The 21,718-nt window shown below is 39.9% G+C and overlaps 1 protein-coding gene across 3 annotated transcripts in view; it reads right to left on the reverse strand.

The window, feature by feature from the left end:
- Positions 1–15,306, reverse strand: part of GOLGA4 (golgin A4) — a 91,589-nt gene extending 76,283 nt beyond the window's left edge. Inside the window, exons 1-3 of one of the 3 annotated variants that reach the window (XM_045856517.1) lie at positions 14,740–15,306; positions 7,758–7,847; positions 2,792–2,890 (exon numbers count right to left, since the gene is read on the reverse strand). In XM_045856517.1, the coding sequence (XP_045712473.1) occupies positions 2,792–2,890; positions 7,758–7,847; positions 14,740–14,811 (261 nt within the window). In that variant the 5' untranslated portion in view covers positions 14,812–15,306. The remainder of the gene's footprint in view (positions 1–2,791; positions 2,891–7,757; positions 7,848–14,739) is intronic. The other 2 variants (XM_045856518.1, XM_045856519.1) reach the window with 2 other exon arrangements.
- Positions 15,307–21,718: the final 6,412 nt, after the last annotated feature.

Here is a 21,718-nt window from a genome sequence, read left to right on the forward strand (position 1 = left end):
TTAATAATATATACCAAAATATTTAGATGCAATATAATTTCTGAAATTTGCTTCAAACAATCCAACAGGGACGGGGGTGGGGGCAGGCTGCATATATGGGGAGGGTGGTAGTAGCTTGGCAGGGAAGTCGGGGAGCGATCCTATTAAGATGGCCATGAGTTATAATTGTTGACGACCTGGTACTAGAAGAGGGGAAGAATTCTTATACACCATTACTACTATTCCCACTTTTGTAATGTTTGAATCTTCTCTGAATAAAAATTTAAATACCTCCTCCCTCTAATCAAATTTTATCAGTCAAAGACATTCCTTTAAAGTTACCTAGGGCAGAAAGGTTGGGAGTACATAGGAATTAACTTTTATCTTCCTGTTCCCCTCCATTTCAAGAATTAAAAGTTGTATACATGGCATATATTTGTGTAACACCACAAGTAATGCTTTCTAGCCCTAAAACTATACTACATACTTTAAAATTAAAAACATATTTTATAGAGATCAACAAGCCTCTCAGCCAGTCAGTATACTGAAAAGTAATATTTAAATTATGGAGAAAGAAAATGAAAGAACTCCATGAATTATTTAGGTTAGGAGGATAGTGGCAAGAGAGTCCATATTCTATTTTTAAGTAAATTACTTGACACTTGATTGTAGTCCATACAAAAAAGCTATTCCAATTGCTTGAAATATCACTGTATCAAACACAGTGTAACATTTAAAATTTTTCCTCCCTGTGTTAATATTTCAACTTATATGTTACACCATGTAGCTAAATAAATGCAGGACAGCTAAGGGAAGTATTGGCCTATGTTTCCCTATAAGCTTAAATTAAGGATCTTTAGGAGCAAAATTAGAGATTCTGTCACTGCCTGTAATGCCTTCTCTATTTCTGTCCAGCAAACTCCTGTTCATCTTTCAACTTCCAAACACCCCTTCTCTTATGGCACTTCACCTGACTTAGCCGGAGGGCTAACACATTCTCTATGCCTGTATTTTCTTCTGTGAAGCCTTAATTTCTTTCTTTCTATTGTAAGTGTAGGTTGATATTTTTGTCTCCATACTAACTTATAAAGTCTTGGAGAGCAAGAACCTTGCCTCTTCATCTTGGTCCCCTGGACCTAACATTTTGGCAACTGGTAGTAGAGGCTCAGTAAATGCTTGTTGAATCCAACGAAGTTACTTCCTTCAGTGTAGGAAGACTTCTGAAGGACTTCTCCCAGGCAGAAAGAAGCCTAAAGAACTAGTCAGTTCTCAAAGTCACCAATTCTCCTGGAGGCAATTTTTAGATAACAGAAAAACTCTTCTAAAGTACATTTAATTTAGAAGCACACACAGTTTGTCCCCTGCCAGATTTAATTTCAATTATGTTTTGTTCAGTCTTTTAACAACTACCAATTGCTGAGCACTAAGGATATAGCAATTTTTAGAATTAGAGGTAAATATTTAAATACAAATCTTTGAAATATATTTTTCAAAAAAAACTAAATTAAGGAAAAGTCAGTAGCTGGTAAACTCTTAATGTAATGAATTAGGCCCCCACTAAATGTTTATTCTGCTATAGGTTATGCTATGGTTGTTACATGAGAAAAAGTTCTCATCTGAACATAACTCAATTTAAATGATATTATAAAGACTTTTAGTCTATGTAAATAACTTTTAAAGCCTCCATTTAAAAATTACTAGCATTTTTTCACAATAGGATAGGAATCAATACAAATCAGTACTTAAGGGAGTGAGCCTAAGAGAACAATTCTTCTCCTTCCCCTTCCCCTACCTCTTTCCCTTCCCCTTCTCCTTGTTATTCTAAATCTCTATTGCTACTACATGAAGCATAAAGCAGTATCATTTTCCTCTCAGGCCAGTTTTGAAAACAGTGAGGTGTTACTTGTAGCCAGAACCAAGGAGAGGCCTCTTTCCCTGAGATCTAAACTAAGGAAGGCATCACCAGAATTCTCTTCTAAAACCGAAGTTAGAAAATAGTTTAGGGCTGCTAGTGGCTATACACAGGCCCAGTCTTTACAGGCTGCATGGGTTAAGTACAGAACTGTTTTTTATCACCAGCTACTTAATAAGTTAAAGCAATGCTCACTGTTTAAAAAAACCTCAATTCCAGTCCAGCGTCCAATTTAACATCAAAAGCTATCCTTATTAAGCAAATATCTCTAAATTTTAATATGCTACATTAAGAAGTTACATACTTTAGGGAAGAGTCCACTTTCCCAAAGTGAAATTATATACAAGGTTCAAAATTATATGAATTCAGTCAGTTGAAAAATGAGATAATTATTTCCTTTCAGATATTTAATACACAGAAAACTGGCATTCTCCCAAAATAAGTTGCAATTATTTGTTATAGTAAAATCAACCTGCCTACTCAATGTTACTTAATTGTGGATTTATACAAAATGTATTTTTCCCCTAAAAATATGAGTCACATCTCAAAAAATTCTTGGCCTCCTACCAAACAGAGATTTCTAACAATACATACCTTTCTAAGTCAGTAAGCAAAAATTTCCTAGGAAGAAAACTTAGAGTTTAGGCCAAGTGAAGGTAGTCTTCACTACATTAATGAAAACAGTGTTATTTTGTTGCTGTTAAAAAGCTGCCAGAAAACACGCCAGCCATCAGAATTCAGCAATTTATTCTCCAATTTTTTAGAGCAGGGTTAGCAACAGGGCACTGAAGATACTTTGCAAGATGGTTAAGTGACAAGCAACCCAAGATTTGCTTCTAGAATTACCAAGTTACTTTGCTTCCCCACGAAGGGAAGGCAGAAAGCGGTGGAAGGACTCACCACACTGTCAGTCTGTGTTTTAGGCTGTTGGGAGGAATCCAAAGCAAAGATAGTATACTCAGAGAGAAAAGCAGGCTCTGCTATCATCCCGGCTAGTAGCTGTCTCATTCAGTGTAATAAGCAGAGGTATAAAAAATAAAACAAATGATGAAAAACAAATCATAAGGGCATGTTGCAAAGTTCTCACCACACAGCACGCACACCACTGTAATGGCCTTGCACCTCCACCACCACCACCACCATTGCTGCCACTACCCCACCCCCACACCCAAAATAGTGAGTTGCTGGGAAAGGTCAGGAATGCAGATGAACTGAACTGTTCAGTTGTTTAGCCCAATTTTAAACAACTTGCTTATTGGCATATAAATAATATATGCAATGGGCACCACAATACCAAGCATGTTGAGCAATTTGGTACAGGAGTCTACACCAGTAAGAACCACGCATGGTAAAGAACACAAAGCATAACATAAATGCTGAGCCAGCCACTTTTATACATTCAAAAGGACAGGATGAAAATTTATGGGAGAATCAGACATATAAAACTTTAAATAATCATTTATTTGTATGTATATACAAAATAGTTTCCTCCAATGTGTACAGAAGAAACTGTTGAAAGCTAAATCTGTAAGTTTTAAGGACAAATTCTATTTATGTCTACCCCAAGGAGTACCATGTAACATAAAAAAATGACTTAAAAAACGTGTGCCCTATCTCTCAGTCTCTAATACAGGACCAGGTTGGGTTTCCCGGCCTAAGCCAATACATGGGTTATCACTTAGTGATGCAATCCTGAAACCACTGTGAGGTTTGGTTCAGTTCTCTATCATGAGGCTTCCCTAGGGACAGAAGCTTCACATAATGGGCCAGAGAGAGAGCTCTAGGCGGCAGTCAGCAAAAGCATTTTCGACCTCCTTTCACTAGTGGTGGGAGCTCCACTTTAGCCCCTGGCTTGTAGCCCTAAATATAACTCTGGCAGCACAGAGCCATCCCATCCTTCTTAACCAGAGTTCAAAAAGAAAATAAAGTCCTAATGCCTGCCCTAAGGCATCCGCTAGTGTCCACTGTATCTAATGAATTAATGTGTCTCCTATGATTAATGTATCTCCTATTAGGGTTGGTTTATACTGCACTTTGTGGTCAAAAATACCTTTTAAAGTTGTCAGAAAAATACTTAAAAAGCAAGGAGATAAAGTGATGATACTGCTTTGTCTTTCCTTCAGACATCATTTCTTAAGCTAGACCTATAAGCACAGAATCTTTAGTAATAAAATTTGGAATTTGGAAAGAAATCTTTAAAAACTTAGAAAAAAACAAAGAAAGTAACTTTTAGCTTACTTAGGCTATTGTAAAGAATGCTCAAATCATCCCTTTCAGAAAAAGTTACTTCGTAAAGATATATTCAATTAAATTGTTTTAAAGCACCACAGATAAATCGTTTTTATAAAGTAATAGAAGTGATCAAGTTATTTCCAGGGTTTCAGCTGTACTGTCTTAAATCAATATATTACCATAATATCAACCAATATACTGAGTATAAGAATGATACCATTAACACTGATGGTAAAAACAGTACTGAAGCTTTACTTAAATTGGTTACATGAATAAACTAAGTTCCGTAACATTAAACTTAAAATCATTAAGCTAAAGAAATGCAATATTGCAAATGCACAAAAAAATGAAATTAAAGACATTGTATACATACTTTATACATTTATATAATATTGTCAGATCATTTAAATATATGCACCAAGGATATAGGGTATATGCCACTAACTTTTAATGCAAAATCTATACTATAAAGTCCTTAAGTTTATTTTGCTATCAACATCTACTAAATAAAGGTTTAAAAATTTTTGTTTTAAAGTAACTTTCATCAAGACAATTTGGAAATATCTTTTGAATTTTTAAAATGTGTGTACATCCTATGACCTAGCAATCCATTCCTAGAACTCTGTCCTCCAGAATAGCACTATAAATGTTTATGTAAAATGCTCAGTGCAGTACTACCTGTAATACTGAAAAGATGATAAGATTTGATTTATAATTTTAAGATTTTCTCCAAACTAGCCTATAGAGTTAATGCAATCACAATCAAAACCTCCAATAGATTTGTTTCATTGTCATTGTTGTATGCTGTTTTTAATTGTGAGAATTGAAAATCTGATTCTAAAATTTACCTTATTTTACCACATATAATGTGCTCCCATGTATAATGCACGCCCACTTTTTTGGCCCAAGCTTTTGGCCAAGCTTTCAGGAAAAAAAGGCAAACAAAAGGGCAGCCTTTTGTTTCAATTTTTCAATTCAGTTTTTCATTTATTTAGAAACAAAACCGATGATCATATTCCAGGGTATTATTCTGCATATGGATATTGCTATTGCTTTCCAGAGTTACACTTTTAACACATAAGCATAACAAAGTAATTAAAAACATTTATATAGATATGGAATTAGTACTATCCATGTAAAATGAGCATCCTTATTTTTCCATCAAAAATTTGGGCAAAAAAGTGGGCATTATACACAGCAAAAACACATTATATGGAAAGGAATAGGAATAAGTGAGCCACTCAAGAAGAACAAAGTGGGAACTATGGAGTGAGTGCCCCCCAAAGTGATAAGCTGAGGCCATAACCCTCCATGTGATGGTATTTGGAAACAGAGCCTTTGGGAGGCAGAGTCAGAGGGGGTCATAAGGATGAGGCCCTCGTGATGGAATTTTTGCCCCTTATTTGAGACATGAGAGCTGCCCCCCACCAAATCCCCCGCACCTCCATCTCTTCCCTAGGTACATGCACCAAGGAAAGGCCACACTAGGCTATAATAATAATGGGAGAGCTGTCTGCAAACCAGGAAGAGGGCCCTCACAAGACACAGAATCTGCTGGCACCTTGATCTTGGACTTCCCAGCTTCCAAAACCATGAGAACTAAATGTCTGTTGTTTAAGCCACCTAGCCACTGACAATTTTTACAGCAACCCAAATTAAGACAGGGAAGACCTGCTCTATGAAGGCAAAATGTAATACAAAATTAGGTATTAAGACAGTGTGGTATCAGGTCAAAGACAAAAGAACAGAATAGAGAGCTCAGAAACAAATCTACTCAAATACAGAAACTTAATTTCTGAAAAACGGTAGCATAGTAGAGCAATGTGAAAAGAATGAGACAACTAGATAATGGGGGGGACTTGATCCCTTCTTCATACCATATTGAAAAAAATCATTTCCAAATGGAGTATAGATCCAGATGTGAGGAGTAACACAGGATAATACAGGAAAACACTGAGGATCAGGAAAAATTTCTTTAATACAAATATACTAGACATAAAATAAAATACTGACAAATTGGAGTACATTAAAACTAAGAAATTCTGTTCATCTAAGAACACCATTAAGAGCTTAGTAAAAAGCAAGCTACAGAGTAGATAAAGATTATCTGCAAGGCACATATATATATATATCTCCAATGAAAAAAGGAAAACCAATTATCCACACTATATAAAAAAAGGCTCCTACAGAGCAATAAAAAAAACCAACAGAAAAATAAACAAGAGACTTAAGCACTTCACAAAAGATGATATCAGCCCTGGCTGGTATGGCTCAGTGGATTAAGCGCAGGCCTGAGAACCAAAGGATCACTGGTTCAATTCCCAGTCAGGGCATGTGCCTGGGCTGTGGGCCAGGTCCCCATTTGGGGGCACATGAGGCAACCACACACACTGATGTTTCTCTCCCTTTCTCTTCCCTTCCCCTCTCTCTAAAAATAAATAAATAAAATCTTTTTTAAAAAAGAAGCTATCAAAGTGTCCCAGGTTCGATTCCCAGCCAGGGTACATGCCTGGGTTGCTGGCCATGACCCCCAGCAACCACACATTGATGTTTCTCTCTCTCTCTCTCTCTCTATCTCCCTCCCTTCCCTCTCTAAAAATAAATAAATAAATAAAATCTTTAAAAAAAAAAAAAGAAGCTATCAAATGGCCAATACACAGATAAAACATGCTCAGTCTTATCAGATGTGAGAGAAATGTAATTAAAACTATAAGAGAACATTACACGCCCACTAGAACGGCTGAAATTAAAAAGGCTAACAAGGATGTAGATCAACAACAACTCTAATAAACTGGTGAGAAGGTAAAGTCTTACAACTTTTCTGAAAAATAATGTTATTATCTTCTAAAGTGTCAAAATTCTGCATACTCTCTGACCCAGTGATTCTACTCATAAGCACATAGCAAAAGAAATGCAGGCACAAGTGCACCAAAAGAAATGTTCAATAGTGTTCACAGCAGCGTAATTTATAACAGACAAAACCTGGAGAAAACACAAGTGTTGGGCTGTAACTTGACAACGGAAAGCATACTGAAGTGGTACTAAAAAGAAGGCAGGCAGCAAACACGAAGTCAGGGTGATGGTCCTCTTTTTGTGAGAGCGGGAGGCAGCGCTATAGAGCTGACACTTCTTTTTCTAGATCTGGGTGGTAGTTACACGGGGATTCTCTTTGGAATAATTCCACAAATTTTTGTAAAAATGTGTGCCTTTATGTTTTACCTTCTTTTCTGTTACCTGTGTCAAACTTCACAAAAAGATAAAAAGTTGAAAAAAATCTAATCTGAGCTGTGGTGCCAGCCACAAGTCACATGGCATTAATGAAGTTATTTCAGTTTCCAATCATTAGCTTGAAACTATAGGACAAATTGTTATGAAATCATTCTAAAAACTTCACATATTAAATGCAGAGTATATTACCCTTGCAAATTAAGATCCTGAAAGAACATTTTACAAAACATACTTTACAAAAACATAACCACTATTTGCAAAAGAAAAAATGTTACTAATAAAAACAATACCTAAGAAATAACTGACCTGTCAAAATAATTTCCCATTTTGTTATCAACAGTAGCATTACATTTTAGATTAACGACTTCCTATGAGAGGTTTATTAAAGAAGAAATTCCAGGCTTACCTCTCTGTTGGGTGTACCTTCATCAAGCTGCTCCGTAAATGAAGATGTCCTGCTCCTGGCTCCTGTTGGCGTTGAGGAATTGGAGGAAGCCTAGATTTAAAGTTATTGCACAATTAGAAAGACTGCATTGACTAGTACACTCTGTGCTTGCTGGGCAGTCATCCTCTCAATCCACGACCAAACCCCAGCAAACGGAAAAGAGCAAGTACATGAAAAACAGAAAAGGGTAACTAAAACCTAATCCACTAGGAGACCCAGGCCATCTCCTGGGCCGCTGGTCTGACTCTGCTACCAACCAGGACTATGATCTTCCCTGAACTTTTTGAGGGTGTGGGTCCTCTTCTATAAAACAAGGTTGTGATGGTAAAATAAGATGACAGCACTAGGGGAAACTAAAGCCAGGTGAGGGGTGTATGAGCACTCTCCATAACTTTCCTGTAAGTCAAACTTATTCCAAAATAAAAAGTTCATTTAAGAAAATAAGGTTGTCAATCCAATCTTTCCAGTGCCTCTGAGCTCTAAGAGTCAACACTATAAGCATCTCTCCAGCAAGGGCAGGCCTTGCGTTGAGCAGAGCTTACACACCACCGCTAGGTACCGGGAAGCTAGTCCATTTAGTTCCATAAAGGACAGAGAGCCTGACTCCTAAAATCCTCAGCCACAAAAACACTCAGGAGAAAGGGCCCATAACTGAAACTAGGAGTTTGAGGCCTACTTAAGGTGAGCTATGGACAATCCTAAAAGTACAGAGCCAAATTTCAGGACATTTCCCTGATATTAATACCAAATAATACTGAACATAGACCTTAGCCGAAAAATAAAGTTTTAAATATAATTTAAAAAAGAGAGAGATCCAATAAATGGTGTTGGGACAGATGGCCATCCACACGAGAGAGAAACACCAATCAGATACTCACTTCGTGCTTAAGCCACACTAAAGACTGAAATGATTTTTAAAAATTGAAATATAAAATGTAAGAAGTCTATTTCTATATCTCCGAATAGGACAAAGATTTTTATGTCAAAAGCAGAAATCAAAAGGAACAGCAATGGGGGGGGGGGGAGAACATCAACAAAACATGGCATAAGTTTAATATCCTTTTTTTTTCTTTCTTTTTTTAAGATTTTATTTATTTATTTTTAGAGAGAGGAGAAGGGAAGGAGAAAGAGAAAGAGAGAGAAACATCAATGTGTGGTTGCCTCTTATGTGGCCCCCACTGGGGACCTGGCCTGCAACCCAGGCATGTGCTCTGACTGGGAATCGAACCAGTGACCCTTTGGTTCACAGCCCGTGCTCAATCCACTGAGCTACACCAGCCAGGGCTTCTTTTTTTTTTCTTTCTGAACAGCTCTTCTAAATCTGTAAGTTACAAATCAGTAAACTCATTGACCCAGTCTTCTTTGCGCCTAGGGCTGGTGACCAACGAGCGCACCCACATGAGACTCTGAGTCGTAAGTGAGTGGTGTGAGGAAATAAGCATGCAAAATTAAAGTTGTCAGCTGAAGAGGGTGGGGACAGCGTCAGACAGCCCTGGGCAGGAGCTGCTCAGCGGGAGGCCGACGCTGGTGCCCTCCAGAGGCAGCTGCAGCATTCTCCTTGGTGCAGCTCTGCCACTGTGGCTGGGCACAGTCATCAACCCTGACTTGCAGGCCGTCCTGGAAATTCTGTAAGCTACCAAATATTCTTTAATAAATTCCTTTTCTGCTCAACTAGCTGGACTGAGTTCTGTTGCTTACAACTAAGAATTCCAACATATACAACACATACCAGAAAAGTCAACAAGTGATACATGAAATTAGCTGTATGGAGAATTTACCTTGAAGAATAAGATATCCTTCCCCAGGATAAAAACAGAAACAGTAAGATCTAAAAATTCTAAACAAGAAAATGAGTGAATGTGAAATAAAACTAAAGCCTTATCAATGTCTTAAATGTCTAGAAAACGTATGGCTAGAAGTCAACGCTGCGCTTAGAAACCGGAAACGGGAAGCACAGTCACTGGACGCTGCTCGCCCAGAACTGAGATTGCACTGTGCACGCTCCGAGCACTTCACAAACAGGGTCTCTGAGGCTGAGAGAAATTCAGTAAGCCCCTCCTGCACCCAGATCCACAAATTTCAAACCAAGCCAGCTTCAAAAGGCTGCAGATGCTTCAAAGGCTGTCACTATAAGGAGAAGCTCCATTTCTATCTACCTACTTTTAAATGGTTATATGTAATATGTCCTTTAATAAAAGGGCCACTGGGGGAGGTGCAAAAAGATAGGAAAGTAGCTAGAAAGTGCCACTAGGCTAGAAGGAACAGCTCTGACCAACCATCCCTGCTGTGATTCCATCGCCTCCAAGTGATCTTCGGGTTAATAATTCAGCTTTCCAACTGCCCAGGTGCCAGAAAGGGCTGCTCTAGACAGTGACCTTCTGATCACTTGAAAAATACACCCCCACTGTGAATTTTAAAAATCGGCACTATGTCTCAGCACCTTGGCCTCATGTGCGCCTAATCAGTAATTCAGAGCCTTGTCAGCTCTGGATAAACCGGCAAAATCAAATGTTGGGGTTTATAAATTTGAAGACTGGGTTCTAAAACACACTGTCCCCAGAAGAAGAATACCACCTCACAAGGTTTGGCCTGATAATTCTAAGCCTTCCTCTGGAGTTGCAAGAGTGCAGAACACATGAGAGAATGGATGTGACTACAAAGTGTAAAACATGCATAAAAAACGAACTGTAGCTGAGCATTTATCCCAAGGTCCTGGATCTTTGATGGGCTAGCCTCAATTCCAAATATAAAAGGATTTAGATTCCTTCAAAATAAACTTGGTCTAATTAATTATCATAGCCATGAGAAATCTGAAGACAGATTTCTAAGCTATTTGTCGAGAAACCTGATGGTTATATCCAAGCTCACAATTAATATTTTTATTGTCAACTGACTATTATTATTATGAGACCAAAGGCCCCAACTTCAGTACATAGAAGAAAAACTATTTTAGGCACGGCAGTATGCAGAATTCTAAGATGACCCCAGATGACCCCAAATGACCCTGCTTGTGAATGTGATGAGACATCACTTCCCTGATTACCTGACCTCACATAGCAAAAGGAATTTTGCAGATATATTTAAGGTTACTAATCAGTCGACTCTGAATTAATCAAAAGGACATTACCTAAATGGGTCCAACCTGATCACACAAGCCCTTCGGATATGAGCCCAGAGCGCAGAGGCGGGCAGACAGCAGAGAGATGCACCCCTTCTGTCCTGAAGAAAGCAAAGTGCCTGTGGGAGGCCCGGGGCAAGCAGCTTCAGGCAGCAATCAGCAGCTGAAAGTGGTCCCTGAAACAGCCAGCCAAACGTAAGGGTCTCAGTCCTACAACCACACAGGACAAAATTCTACCACAACCACAACAGCAATGGAAGAGGACCCTGAACTCCAGATGAGCACACAGTCTGGAAGACGCCTTGATCTTAGCCTTGTGAAATCTTGAGCAGAGAACCAGCCACACCACGCCAGACTCTGACATGCAGACTGTGAAATAACAAGTGAGTTATTACTAAGGCTGTGGTAATTTGGTATGCAGTATCAGAAAACTAATACAGCCACCTTTAGGAATAATAAGGCTTGAATGCTTTGCCCAAATATACCATGGCTTTTCATTATGCAACCAGACTCTACTCAGATGCCACCCCAACTGACCCCTCCACAAATACCTTCTCATAGGCACACATGGCACCCCGCGCACACCGCCACCATGCCAGGAGTACTGTCTCTCAACCCCGTGGTACAGAGAGTACATCTACCCCTGAAGGCAAATGCAACGCCCAGCACTGCACCTTAGCAGGCTCTGTTAAATAAGTAAGTGCTCTCTATAATTACAAATGCTTTCAAATACTGTATCTCTTTCGAGCCTCACAAGTCTGAAAGGTAAGCAGGGCAGATAGTATTATCCCCGATTTCCTAATGAGAGAGCAGCAGCTCAGAATGCTTACGTGGCCTGTCCAGGTTGCACACTGTGAGAGCTGGGTTGGCACACAGGTCTTTTCTGACACTGCATCCACTTCCCCGATATTCTTTAGATCACTGTTTCTCAAGTTTTTTTTCACTGGGACCCATAGTTTAAAATTTGCTTAATTAAAAAGAAACCATTTCACACACAGACACCTCTAAAAGAAAAGTTTTATAGGACCTTAATCTTTATGACAAAAAAAATGCCATATTTTCTGACCTAATTTATTCTTTCATAAAAATAGGAAAAAGCTGATCCCAATGCTTTCACCATTAAAAAAAAGAAAGGTGGGTATACAAAAAAAATGTACCCTGAAAAACTAGTAAGATTTTTTTGAAAAGGAAAAAAAAGAGGGAGCTAAAAAATTAAAGGAAAAAAAATGAAATTTTCTAAAATCAAAAGATAAAGAGAATATTCAAAGATCAGGTTAACTACTAATTAAGAAAGAACAGATTTGAAATTAGGCTTCTCTTCTGTAACACAGATGAGGGAGAAATACATTCAACCATCTGAGGGAAAATTTTCAACCTAGATAAAGAGCAAACAAATAAATCCTCCTGAGTGAGAAAAAGGCCTTTCGCACCCCATTAAATTTTTTAGGGCATGGTGCCTTCAACACAAAATAATTTATATTCAAAAATGAAAAAATAATAAAATATACAAAGTCAAGAGCCTTTACTAAAGAAAACAAGAATTTGTGTCATCTATTGCAAAAGCACTGTCATCAAAAAAGGTTTTTCTGTTTTGTTTTTTAATTCATGCATGAAATAAATCCTCAACTCTGAAAACAATAACCCAGAACTACTCATCCTGAAGGGTTCTGAACAGATACAAAATCTGAGACCAGACAGAAACCAGGAGTTGACCAGTGATGCCTTCCTCTTCCATTGTGGATAAATGTACATATCTAATGGGAATGTTTTAAATCTTTCGTACACACACGAAGTGATTTTCTTTGATCCAGTGACACTGTCTCATCAGAGGCACCAACCTATCGAAACTAGGAACTCTGCTGTGTTAGCTTGTAACTAGCTTTTTATTGTTATTCTAAAAACAACCTCTTTGCCAATGCATGAAAGCAATTAATTTTCAGAAAGAAAAACTAAACTTTACAAATAAGAAAAAATACTCATCTCACCAGCACGTTGGAGCATACCCTTCTTAAATTATTTTCACTGTATGTAAATGTACTCAAATACATATTTCCCCCACAAAACTGGGACCACATGCTGCTTTTTAATCGGTCTCTCAAAACAATATCTTTACATGTTAATAATACTTTTCTGTGGGCTCTAACACTAGCTGTGTATTACTGGACAACTTACATCTTTGAGCTTCACTCCATCTACAAAAGATGATCTACGTTGTAGGTTTACGCACGACTAAATAAAATAATCCATGTAAAACAGTAAACAAAATGCTTTGCCCATAGTGAGAACCCAGTAAATTTTGGCATTTTTAAAGGCTGCATAATAACTCACTGCCTGATGCAACTTTCTATTTCTACTGTTGAACGGTTTTAGGCAATTTTTATGTACTAAAAAACAATGAAATGAAAATCCATGTGACTAAATCTATAACATCCTAAATTTTCTTAGAATCAGTCTCCAGAGATGGCACCCTGGATCAGTGATATTTCTTTACACGTCCCTAAACGTACAAGCCTCACATTCACTAGCAGGACCACTTCCCCACATCATGCTATGCTTCTTAAATAACGGTGCTTTGTAAAGTCAGAAAAGCCTGCAGTAAATGGTATGAAAAGTGAAATGTTTACTATTTAAATTTGAGTCACTATTTACATTTTACATTAGGGAATGAACAAGCCTTCACTGTCACGTTCCAATGTATTTCGAACAATGTTTTACTCTCACGAGCTTTAAATTTAAGAAAACAACTTCAACTTGTTGTAATTCAGAACTAACTCAATGCAATAGCTGTTTAATAGTTGTTAGATGTTTAAAAGTTACATAAGATAAATGTTCTGTTAAAAATGTATTAGAACTGCCAAATTAGTCAAACCTCAGCCTCCTTGTAAAAACTAAAATTAAGAGAGAGTTTTGCTCAATCTGCTGAAATTCAGAAAGGACAGGCAATTTCGCAGAAGCCCTCCTCTTCACTGGAGAGACCACGTGCTGCCAGAACCAAAACACAGTCTCACTGGTGCTTAGCAAACTGTTTCTTAAACATTAACACGCCCCCCTCTTTCCTGGAAACTGTCGTTTCCTGAAGCAACAGTTTTTGTGAAAAATAAACACAAGACTCTTGAAGAAGAAGAAGCTGGGCTGCGAACAGGCACAAGCTTGGCCCGGCCTCAGAGTGTCAGCCGCTTTGCCGGTCCCGGATCAACCAAGTTATGCGAAGTGACTAACTCGTGACAGCCTCGGGCGCTGGACGCCGGCCACACCACCACCTCTTTCAGGTCCCAACGCTCCAGCAAGCAGCCCGGCCTGAAATGGCTCGACCCCTGGCCCTCACCCCAGGCCCTGGGATTGGATTGGACTTCCGCCACGGTCAGGAGTCCTGCGGGATCCTGGCCCCTTGGGTACTCAAATCTCGGGTCGGGGATGGGAAAGGGGACTCCTGTCAAGAGGTCACATATTACAAGGGCCCTAAGTTTTCCCATGCCGCCCTCACTCCTGAGTTGGGATCTCGGCTTGGTGGGGGAACTTTCGATATGGGTCAAAAATCATGCAAGACCAGAGCCCCTCTCGCTCGTTCTCAGGTCGGGGGAGAGGGCATTAGGGAAAAAACTCTTAACAGAGGTCAGCAGCTATCACGACCGATCCGGCCATCCCCACCCACTCTCCGCAGCGGAGTTCTGGGACGGAGGACCTGGGCCAGCTTGAGCTCATTCCCTGGGTGTGGGGGGCATCCTCAGGTTAGAGATCAAGGGTCACGGAGAACCTCCCCTCTTCTCTGCCCGGGAGCCGGTGTCAAGAGGTGTCGGAACTAGGGGAGGGCGGCAGCCATGGTACCTGAGTAGAGGCCAGCGTGTGCTGGAACTTCTGCTCCTCCTCGCTGATCTTTTGCTTCAGTTTCTTGAACATGGTGCGGCGCGGGGGGTCCTGAGTGTGAATGAGACCGGAGGGGCGAGAGCCGAGAGAGACCCAGCACGGCAGCGACAGCGGCTTCTCTACACCAGGGACCGCGGGGGCCGGGCCTCGCTGCCTACTCCTCGGGCTCGCGGGCGGATCGGGACTCTCGTCCTGCGGGTGTCTGCGTCGCCGCCGCCGCGTCTCTTTCTTCTCGGTGCCACTGGTTGGCCTCGGCCCCCCATCCAGCCCCGGCAGCAGCGGCGGCGGCGACAACGGCAGCAGGTGAGCGGCGTGCCCAAGACGCCTGCGCGGCCTACGTGGAGCTCGCCGAGGGGCCTCTACGGAGCGCCGCAGGGGACAAGCACGAAGTCGGGCCTGCACATGCGCGCTCGGGTGTCGCTCCCAAACGCTGGAGCGTGCCAGGAAGCGCAGGCTTCAGGGCTGCCGACACGCACTGCACGCAGAGAGGTGTTCAGAGCCTGGAGCCAGAGCTCGTCTGAGCCCTGCTGTGACGCGCACCCGGGCTTCGGCATTGCGAAGTTAGGCTGGGTGGGTGCTACTTCGATTGAGCGGGCCCACAGTGAAGAACTGCGTGTGTGAGCGTCGGGGTGGGAAAAGGGGCAATCAGGGAACCTGTCATGGGCTCTAAGGGACAGTGTACTTTTGTTCAGAATTTGTGGTCATGATTTTGTATCTTCAGTACCTAGTGTTCCGACTGCTCCCCAGAGGAGTGCCTGATACTGGGTTCCCAGGGTCCAGATATTTCAGGACGATACTGTAAGATCTCAATCATTTAGACATGTGCCTTTATTTTTTTACTTCACTGAAATAATATATTATCACACATTCACTCAAAAATCTGTGTCATTCTAAGTGCCAGGTACTTGGGGGAGTTAAAAGAATTCACAGCCTGGTGGAAGACACAGATTCCTGAAGAGTACACATTTAAACTCTGGCATATGCTATCATCCTAAGCATTTAATGTTGATCTATCTGATTAATCCAACACCCTGTACTTTGCGCATCTTGAACCCTCAAATCTCTCTCATCAACCTACTTCCACATGCTATACGAAAGTGCTTCACATTGCCTCAGGTGTCGGAGCCTGGCAGAGTACACGTGGATCACATTTTAGTGAATTTTATTTACTAGCAACTACAGGAGCAAGTTACTCTCTTAAGGTTCCATAGCCTGATCCCTAAATGTTTTAGAGCCAGAGTAGGGTCTGGGCTGAACAACAAATTGACAACTGGGCTAAGTCCTCTTGTATTTCGTAATGAACATCTGTACTATAATTACTAAGAGAGTTTCTTTCTCTTTTTTAAATTATTTTTTTAAAGAAGTCTTTCTTGGCCCTGGCTCGGTAGCTCAGTTGGTTACGAGCATTGTCCTGATATGCCAAGGTTGCTGGTTGAATCCGCAGTCAGGGCACACAGAAGAACCAACAAATGAATGCATAAATAAATGGAACAACAAATCAATGTTTCTCTTTCTCCTTTTCTCTCTCTCTTTCTCAAATCAATTTAAAAATTTTTTGAAAAAAGACAAAACTACAGAAAGAGAGAACAGATAAGTATTTGATATTAGCTGAGTGGAGCAGAGGTGGGTGGAAGGGGGGTATGTTAAGTACAAAGGGGCAGACTGAGGGAATCTTTGGGATGATGAAACAGGTCAGAGCTTAACTATCATAGTGGATATACAACTCTGCATTTGTCAGAACCCAGAAAACTATATATTGCAATCACTGAATTTCAGTTTAAAAACTTTGAAATAAAAATTAAAAACCTGAGGCTCAGAGAGGTTAAGAATCTCACCCAACGTAACACAGCTTGAATATAGTACAGGCAGCATTTGAACACAGAGCCTTCATGGTTCTAAAGCCTATAGCCACACGACTGCCCACACTGACCCTGGATCCCTTACTGCGGAGGCAGCGACTCCCATTGACACTGATTTCTCTATATTCAACTCCCCACTCCCAAACAATCTACCCATTCATAGGGCCCTCACTAGCATCATTCTTTCTTAATTGCAAATATGTATGTATTTTTATATTATACATTCAGAGAATTACCCTCAAATGGGAAATTGCTACAGCTGTATTCTTAGATGCCAGATTTGCTAACTTCTTTATTCCTCCCCTGAGGATACATTTATTCATTTTAGGGAGGAAGGGGAGAGAGAGAAACATTGATGGGAGAAAGAAACATCATTCGGCTGCTTCAAGTATGCCACCCTGACCAGGGATCAAACATGCAACCTTTCAGCATGCAGATGACATTACAATCAACTGAGCCACACCTACCAGGACAAGATTTGCCAACATTTGTTATGTGGGGTGGGGAAACATACACACATACACTGGCAGTCATAAGTACCGGAGATCCAGAGTAGATAGAAATATTTGTCACCACATCCACTGCTTTCATGTACTTCATTAGAACACTTTGAAACATACCATGTTTTTATATTTACTTTGCAAAACAAAACACTAGGGCTTATAAATTAAAGTTATAAAACAGTTGTAAAAGCTCCCATGAAAGAAAGGTCTACCCATCTGTGTCTAAACTTAGACTGTGATTCTCCCAGGAGTTGAGCCAACTTTTCAACCTAAATTCTTTAAAGATTTTTTTTCATATCTTTGTTTTCAATGTAATTCTCATGGTAGGCAGAACGTAAGTAAACTAGGGGACAGTGAAGGGATACATTATTGTTGCTATTGGCCGTGTTTGACCAATAGGCACAAAGAAGAGCAAAAAAATGGCTTTCCTCGCGTCATCTGATCTCAGTGGTAGAACTGGAACCTGAGCTCAGGCCTCCTTGCCCTTTGTCCTGATCTCCAACTAGAACACGTTTAACACTTCCTTCTGTTCTCTGAGACACACCTCACTCATTTTTAAAGCAGTTCAATTTCATTTTTAACAGTTTCATGAGTGTTTACATGACATGTCCTGGAGCTGTTTACACAGCTGATGACTCAATGTAATAAGAAGAATCTTTTGAAGGGAAAACCCAACACTGGGCTGAGGGAAAAAAACAAACATATTTTTCCCCTGGCTGGTGTGGCTCAGTGCCTCACTAACCGAAAGGTCACAGGTTCCATTCCCTGGGTTGTTGGTTGAGTCCTCAGTCAGGGCATGTAGAGAAAGCAGCCCATTGACATTTCTCTCTCTTTGTCCCTCCCTTGCCCTCTCTCTAAAATAAAAAATAAATAAAAGTAATTTTTAAAAAATCTTATTTCAAGAATGAGGCCTCTTGGAAATAAATGGGTTGATGAAATGAAGATAAGGTATCAGATTCCTTGCTCCTTACTAAGTAACCACTTGATAATCAGACACCTAAGTAAACGAATTCACTATTCAAACATTCGGATATTGTTTTTGTGTTGTAAAAAAAAAACAAAAAAACTTGTTCATATTCAAGATGTGTGGGGGGGTTCTTCCAATGGGTAAAGACTGGGTAGTGTAATGAATAAGCACATAGACATTAAACTCACTAGTTCAAATCCCAGCTTTGCCATTTATTGGTTCTATGATGGGGAAAATTACTTAACTTCTGTGTATTTCAGTTTCTTCATCTGCAAAAAGAAGACATGTCATTGTACCCACCACAAACTTCCTGTGAGAATTAGATGAGTTTTTGAATAATAAGCTAGTATCTTGAGAGAAAAAAAAGTTGGATGCATTTCTCACACCTAGAAAATTAAAGTACTGGAAAAAAAACATGGGAAAATTTACTTTATACTCTTAGAGTGCTCAAGGCCTTTGTAAACATAACCCAAAACCCAGAAACTATTACAAAAACGTAATTTAATTTATCAATCCAAACAAAAGGTTTTTTTTTTCCATTCTGCATGTCAAAAATGCTGTGGTATAATGAAATAGTGTGCAATCCATTGCTTTATTGTAATCACATGACAACAGGAATAAATCTGGGAGCAAAAAATGGCAAGCAAAAGAATGTATACTACGTGACTTCATATAGGCAAAACTAATTAGGTGTTAGAAATCAAGGAAAATGTTGTCTTGAGGTGTACAAAGGCAGAGGAATGGGGAGCAGGGTTGAGGGGAGATTCTGAGGTGCCTGCCAAGTAGGTAGTATTCTGTCTTGCCTGCCAATAGCATCCTGTCTTGGTCACTGGTGGTGATTACAAAGATGTGTTCAAAATCTTTGTTTCCTAATTATGGTGGTGGGTATACAGATCTATACATGTGTTAAAACTCATGCACACTGGAAGTAAGATTCAATTTTACTCTATACAGATTTTATTTTTATTTATTCTTCAAATTTGTATTTATTGATTTTAGAGGGAGAGGTAAAAAGAGAGAGAGAGAAAGAGAAACATTAATTCGTTGTTCCACTTATTTATGCATCATTGATTTATTCTTGTATGCACCCTGACTGGGGGTCAAACCTGCAACTGTGGCGTATGAGGATGATACCCTAACCAACTGAGCTTCCTGGCCAGAGCTATATATAAAATTGTTTTTGTAGTTTTAGCTATGTTCTAGCTTTCAATCATCTTTCTTTTTTTAAAAAAAGAGTTTATTTATTTATGTTTTAGAGAGAGGGGAAGGGAAGGAGAAAGAGAGGGAGAGAAACATCAATGTGTTGTTGCCCCTCGCATGCTCCCAATTGGGGACCTGGCCCACAACCCAAGCATGTGCCCCGACTAGGAATCAAGCCAGCAAACATTTGGTTTGCAGGCCTGCGCTCAATCCACTGAGCTACACCAGCCAGGTAAACTTCTAAATAATACTTTGCCATGAAAAGAAATAAATAGGCACAAATTAAAAAAAAAAAAAGAATGAGACAGCTCTATGCATACAGATATGGGAAGATCTCAAGATTTTTTGTTAGGTGAGTAATCAAAATGCACAATGTATATAGCATGCTACCATTAGTATGATTAATAATTATATTCAAATATACATATATGTTAGGTTGAATTTCATGAAAATGCTGATTTTTTAAAACTTCAAAAATGGAAATTTCATACAGTTCAACAAATGTATGTATGTATATTTGTAAACACAGATATCACAAAATGTATCTGGAAAGGCATAAGAAATCAGGGACTTGCCATCAGTGAAGGAAACGAGGCAGCTTGAAGTATCAGCACCGAGATTTACTTTTATGTCTTTTTCATCTTTTGAATTTGTCTGGGAGGAAAATTGCCATCTCTCTATTCTGCTTTAGCTCTTATGGATGGAATAATAATAAAAACAATACAATTGAAACAATACTAGATTAACAAAAAAATGTAACATGTTCATGGGAGAATCACAAGATGATGCTCAGATCATAATATGAGGCTCAATAATCAACCAGGTATCCTTTTACAATTTTTAGACAAAGAAAACAATAAATGGGTGAAGGATGGATGGGAGAAATGGGAAAATAAGTTAGTGCTCCTTAGAAAGGACTGTAAGCAAGGCTTGGGTATTCATTAATGAGGAAGTTAAAGTAGTAAATTAGAAAAGAGGCAACAAGTCTTGGCTCCGAGTTGTTTAGCAATAAAGGGTGTCTCCCAGGTGTGGGGAGGACACCTGTCACGTGGCAGATTTATTTCCTGCATTCAGGGAGGCAATGGAGAGTCCAGGTGCCCTTCTGGCAACAGCTGCTTGTCAAGTAACTTTAATTCAGAGTAATCAATGTGCCACTGCGAGATATTTCCAGGCAGCCTGTCTTGGGCCCTGATACATTCACATTTTAACACCTTAAAGAAGTAGACAATGGAGCATTACGTTCAAAATTTTAAATGAAAATTGTTTTCCACCTCAAATTCTTTTTGAGCCAAAATACCAAAGGAGATACACCAAACTATTAGTTGTGAATACATTAACCCTGAAGAGTGTAATTAATCAAAACAGAGGGAGTGCAAATTTTACTTTTCACTTTGTGTGTTTCAGTATATTTTGAATATTTAGTATGTGTATGTAACAGTTATTTATTTTTAGAGAAAGGGGAAGGGAGGAAGAAAGAGAGGGAGAGAAACATCAATGTGTGGTTGCCTCTCACATGCCCCAAACTGGGGAGTTGGCCTGCAGCCCAGCCATGTGCCCTAGAGTGGGAATCGAACCAGTGACCCTTGGATTTGCAGGCCAGCACTCAATCCACTGAGCCACACCAGCCAGGAATAAAATGCGTATATAACACTTTTATATAACCAAGATGTGGCTGAACCCCAAAGGGAGGTACCACCCCTTCAGAACAGAACGATACTTTAACTGACTCTCCAAAAGAAAATAGACTCCCTTGTGCAATAGAGAAACATGGATATTTTACTCCAGAGTCTAGAATTTCTAGAACATAGATTTTTTTTAAGTCCTCACTCAAGGATATGTTTATTACTTTGGGGAGGAGGGAGACAGAGAAAGAGAGAAGCATCGATGTTAGAGAGAAACATTGATTGGTTGCCTCCTGTATGCACCCTGACCAGGGACTGACCCTATAGCCTAGGTATGTGCCCTGACCTGGATTTACATCATCTAGGGCACAGTACTTTACTCCGAATATACTTATGAAATATACATTTTCTCCCGAACCATCCTACTCACTGACCTGTGGGTCGCTCCCAGCCTCCCCATGCAGACGTCCGCCTTGTTTGACTGAGCCTCCTGCACCTGGTCCAGAGACGTCCAGGGCCTCTGGCATCTCTGTCTCTCCTTTCCTGAAGCGCAGCCTGCTCTGCGCTCCTTCCAATCTTACATTCCTGTGTCTGTCTCTTAACCCCGTCGTCCTGGGCAGGAGAGGCAACTGTTACAAGGGAAGCTGCTTTTGCACGTAGCAAACAGAAGATCCTCTGGTTACTAGACAAGTCCTCCTCAGAAGGAAGGGAAGGAATTGTAAACAATAAGTCTTTTTCTAGCATCAATAAATATTTAAAGCATCACACTTGGAATTTAAGAAAATTAGA

The sequence above is a fragment of the Phyllostomus hastatus genome, unplaced genomic scaffold, assembly GCF_019186645.2.
Source record: "Phyllostomus hastatus isolate PE091 unplaced genomic scaffold, TTU_PhHast_1.1 phas_scaffold_129, whole genome shotgun sequence".
Taxonomy (NCBI): Eukaryota; Metazoa; Chordata; class Mammalia; order Chiroptera; family Phyllostomidae; genus Phyllostomus; species Phyllostomus hastatus.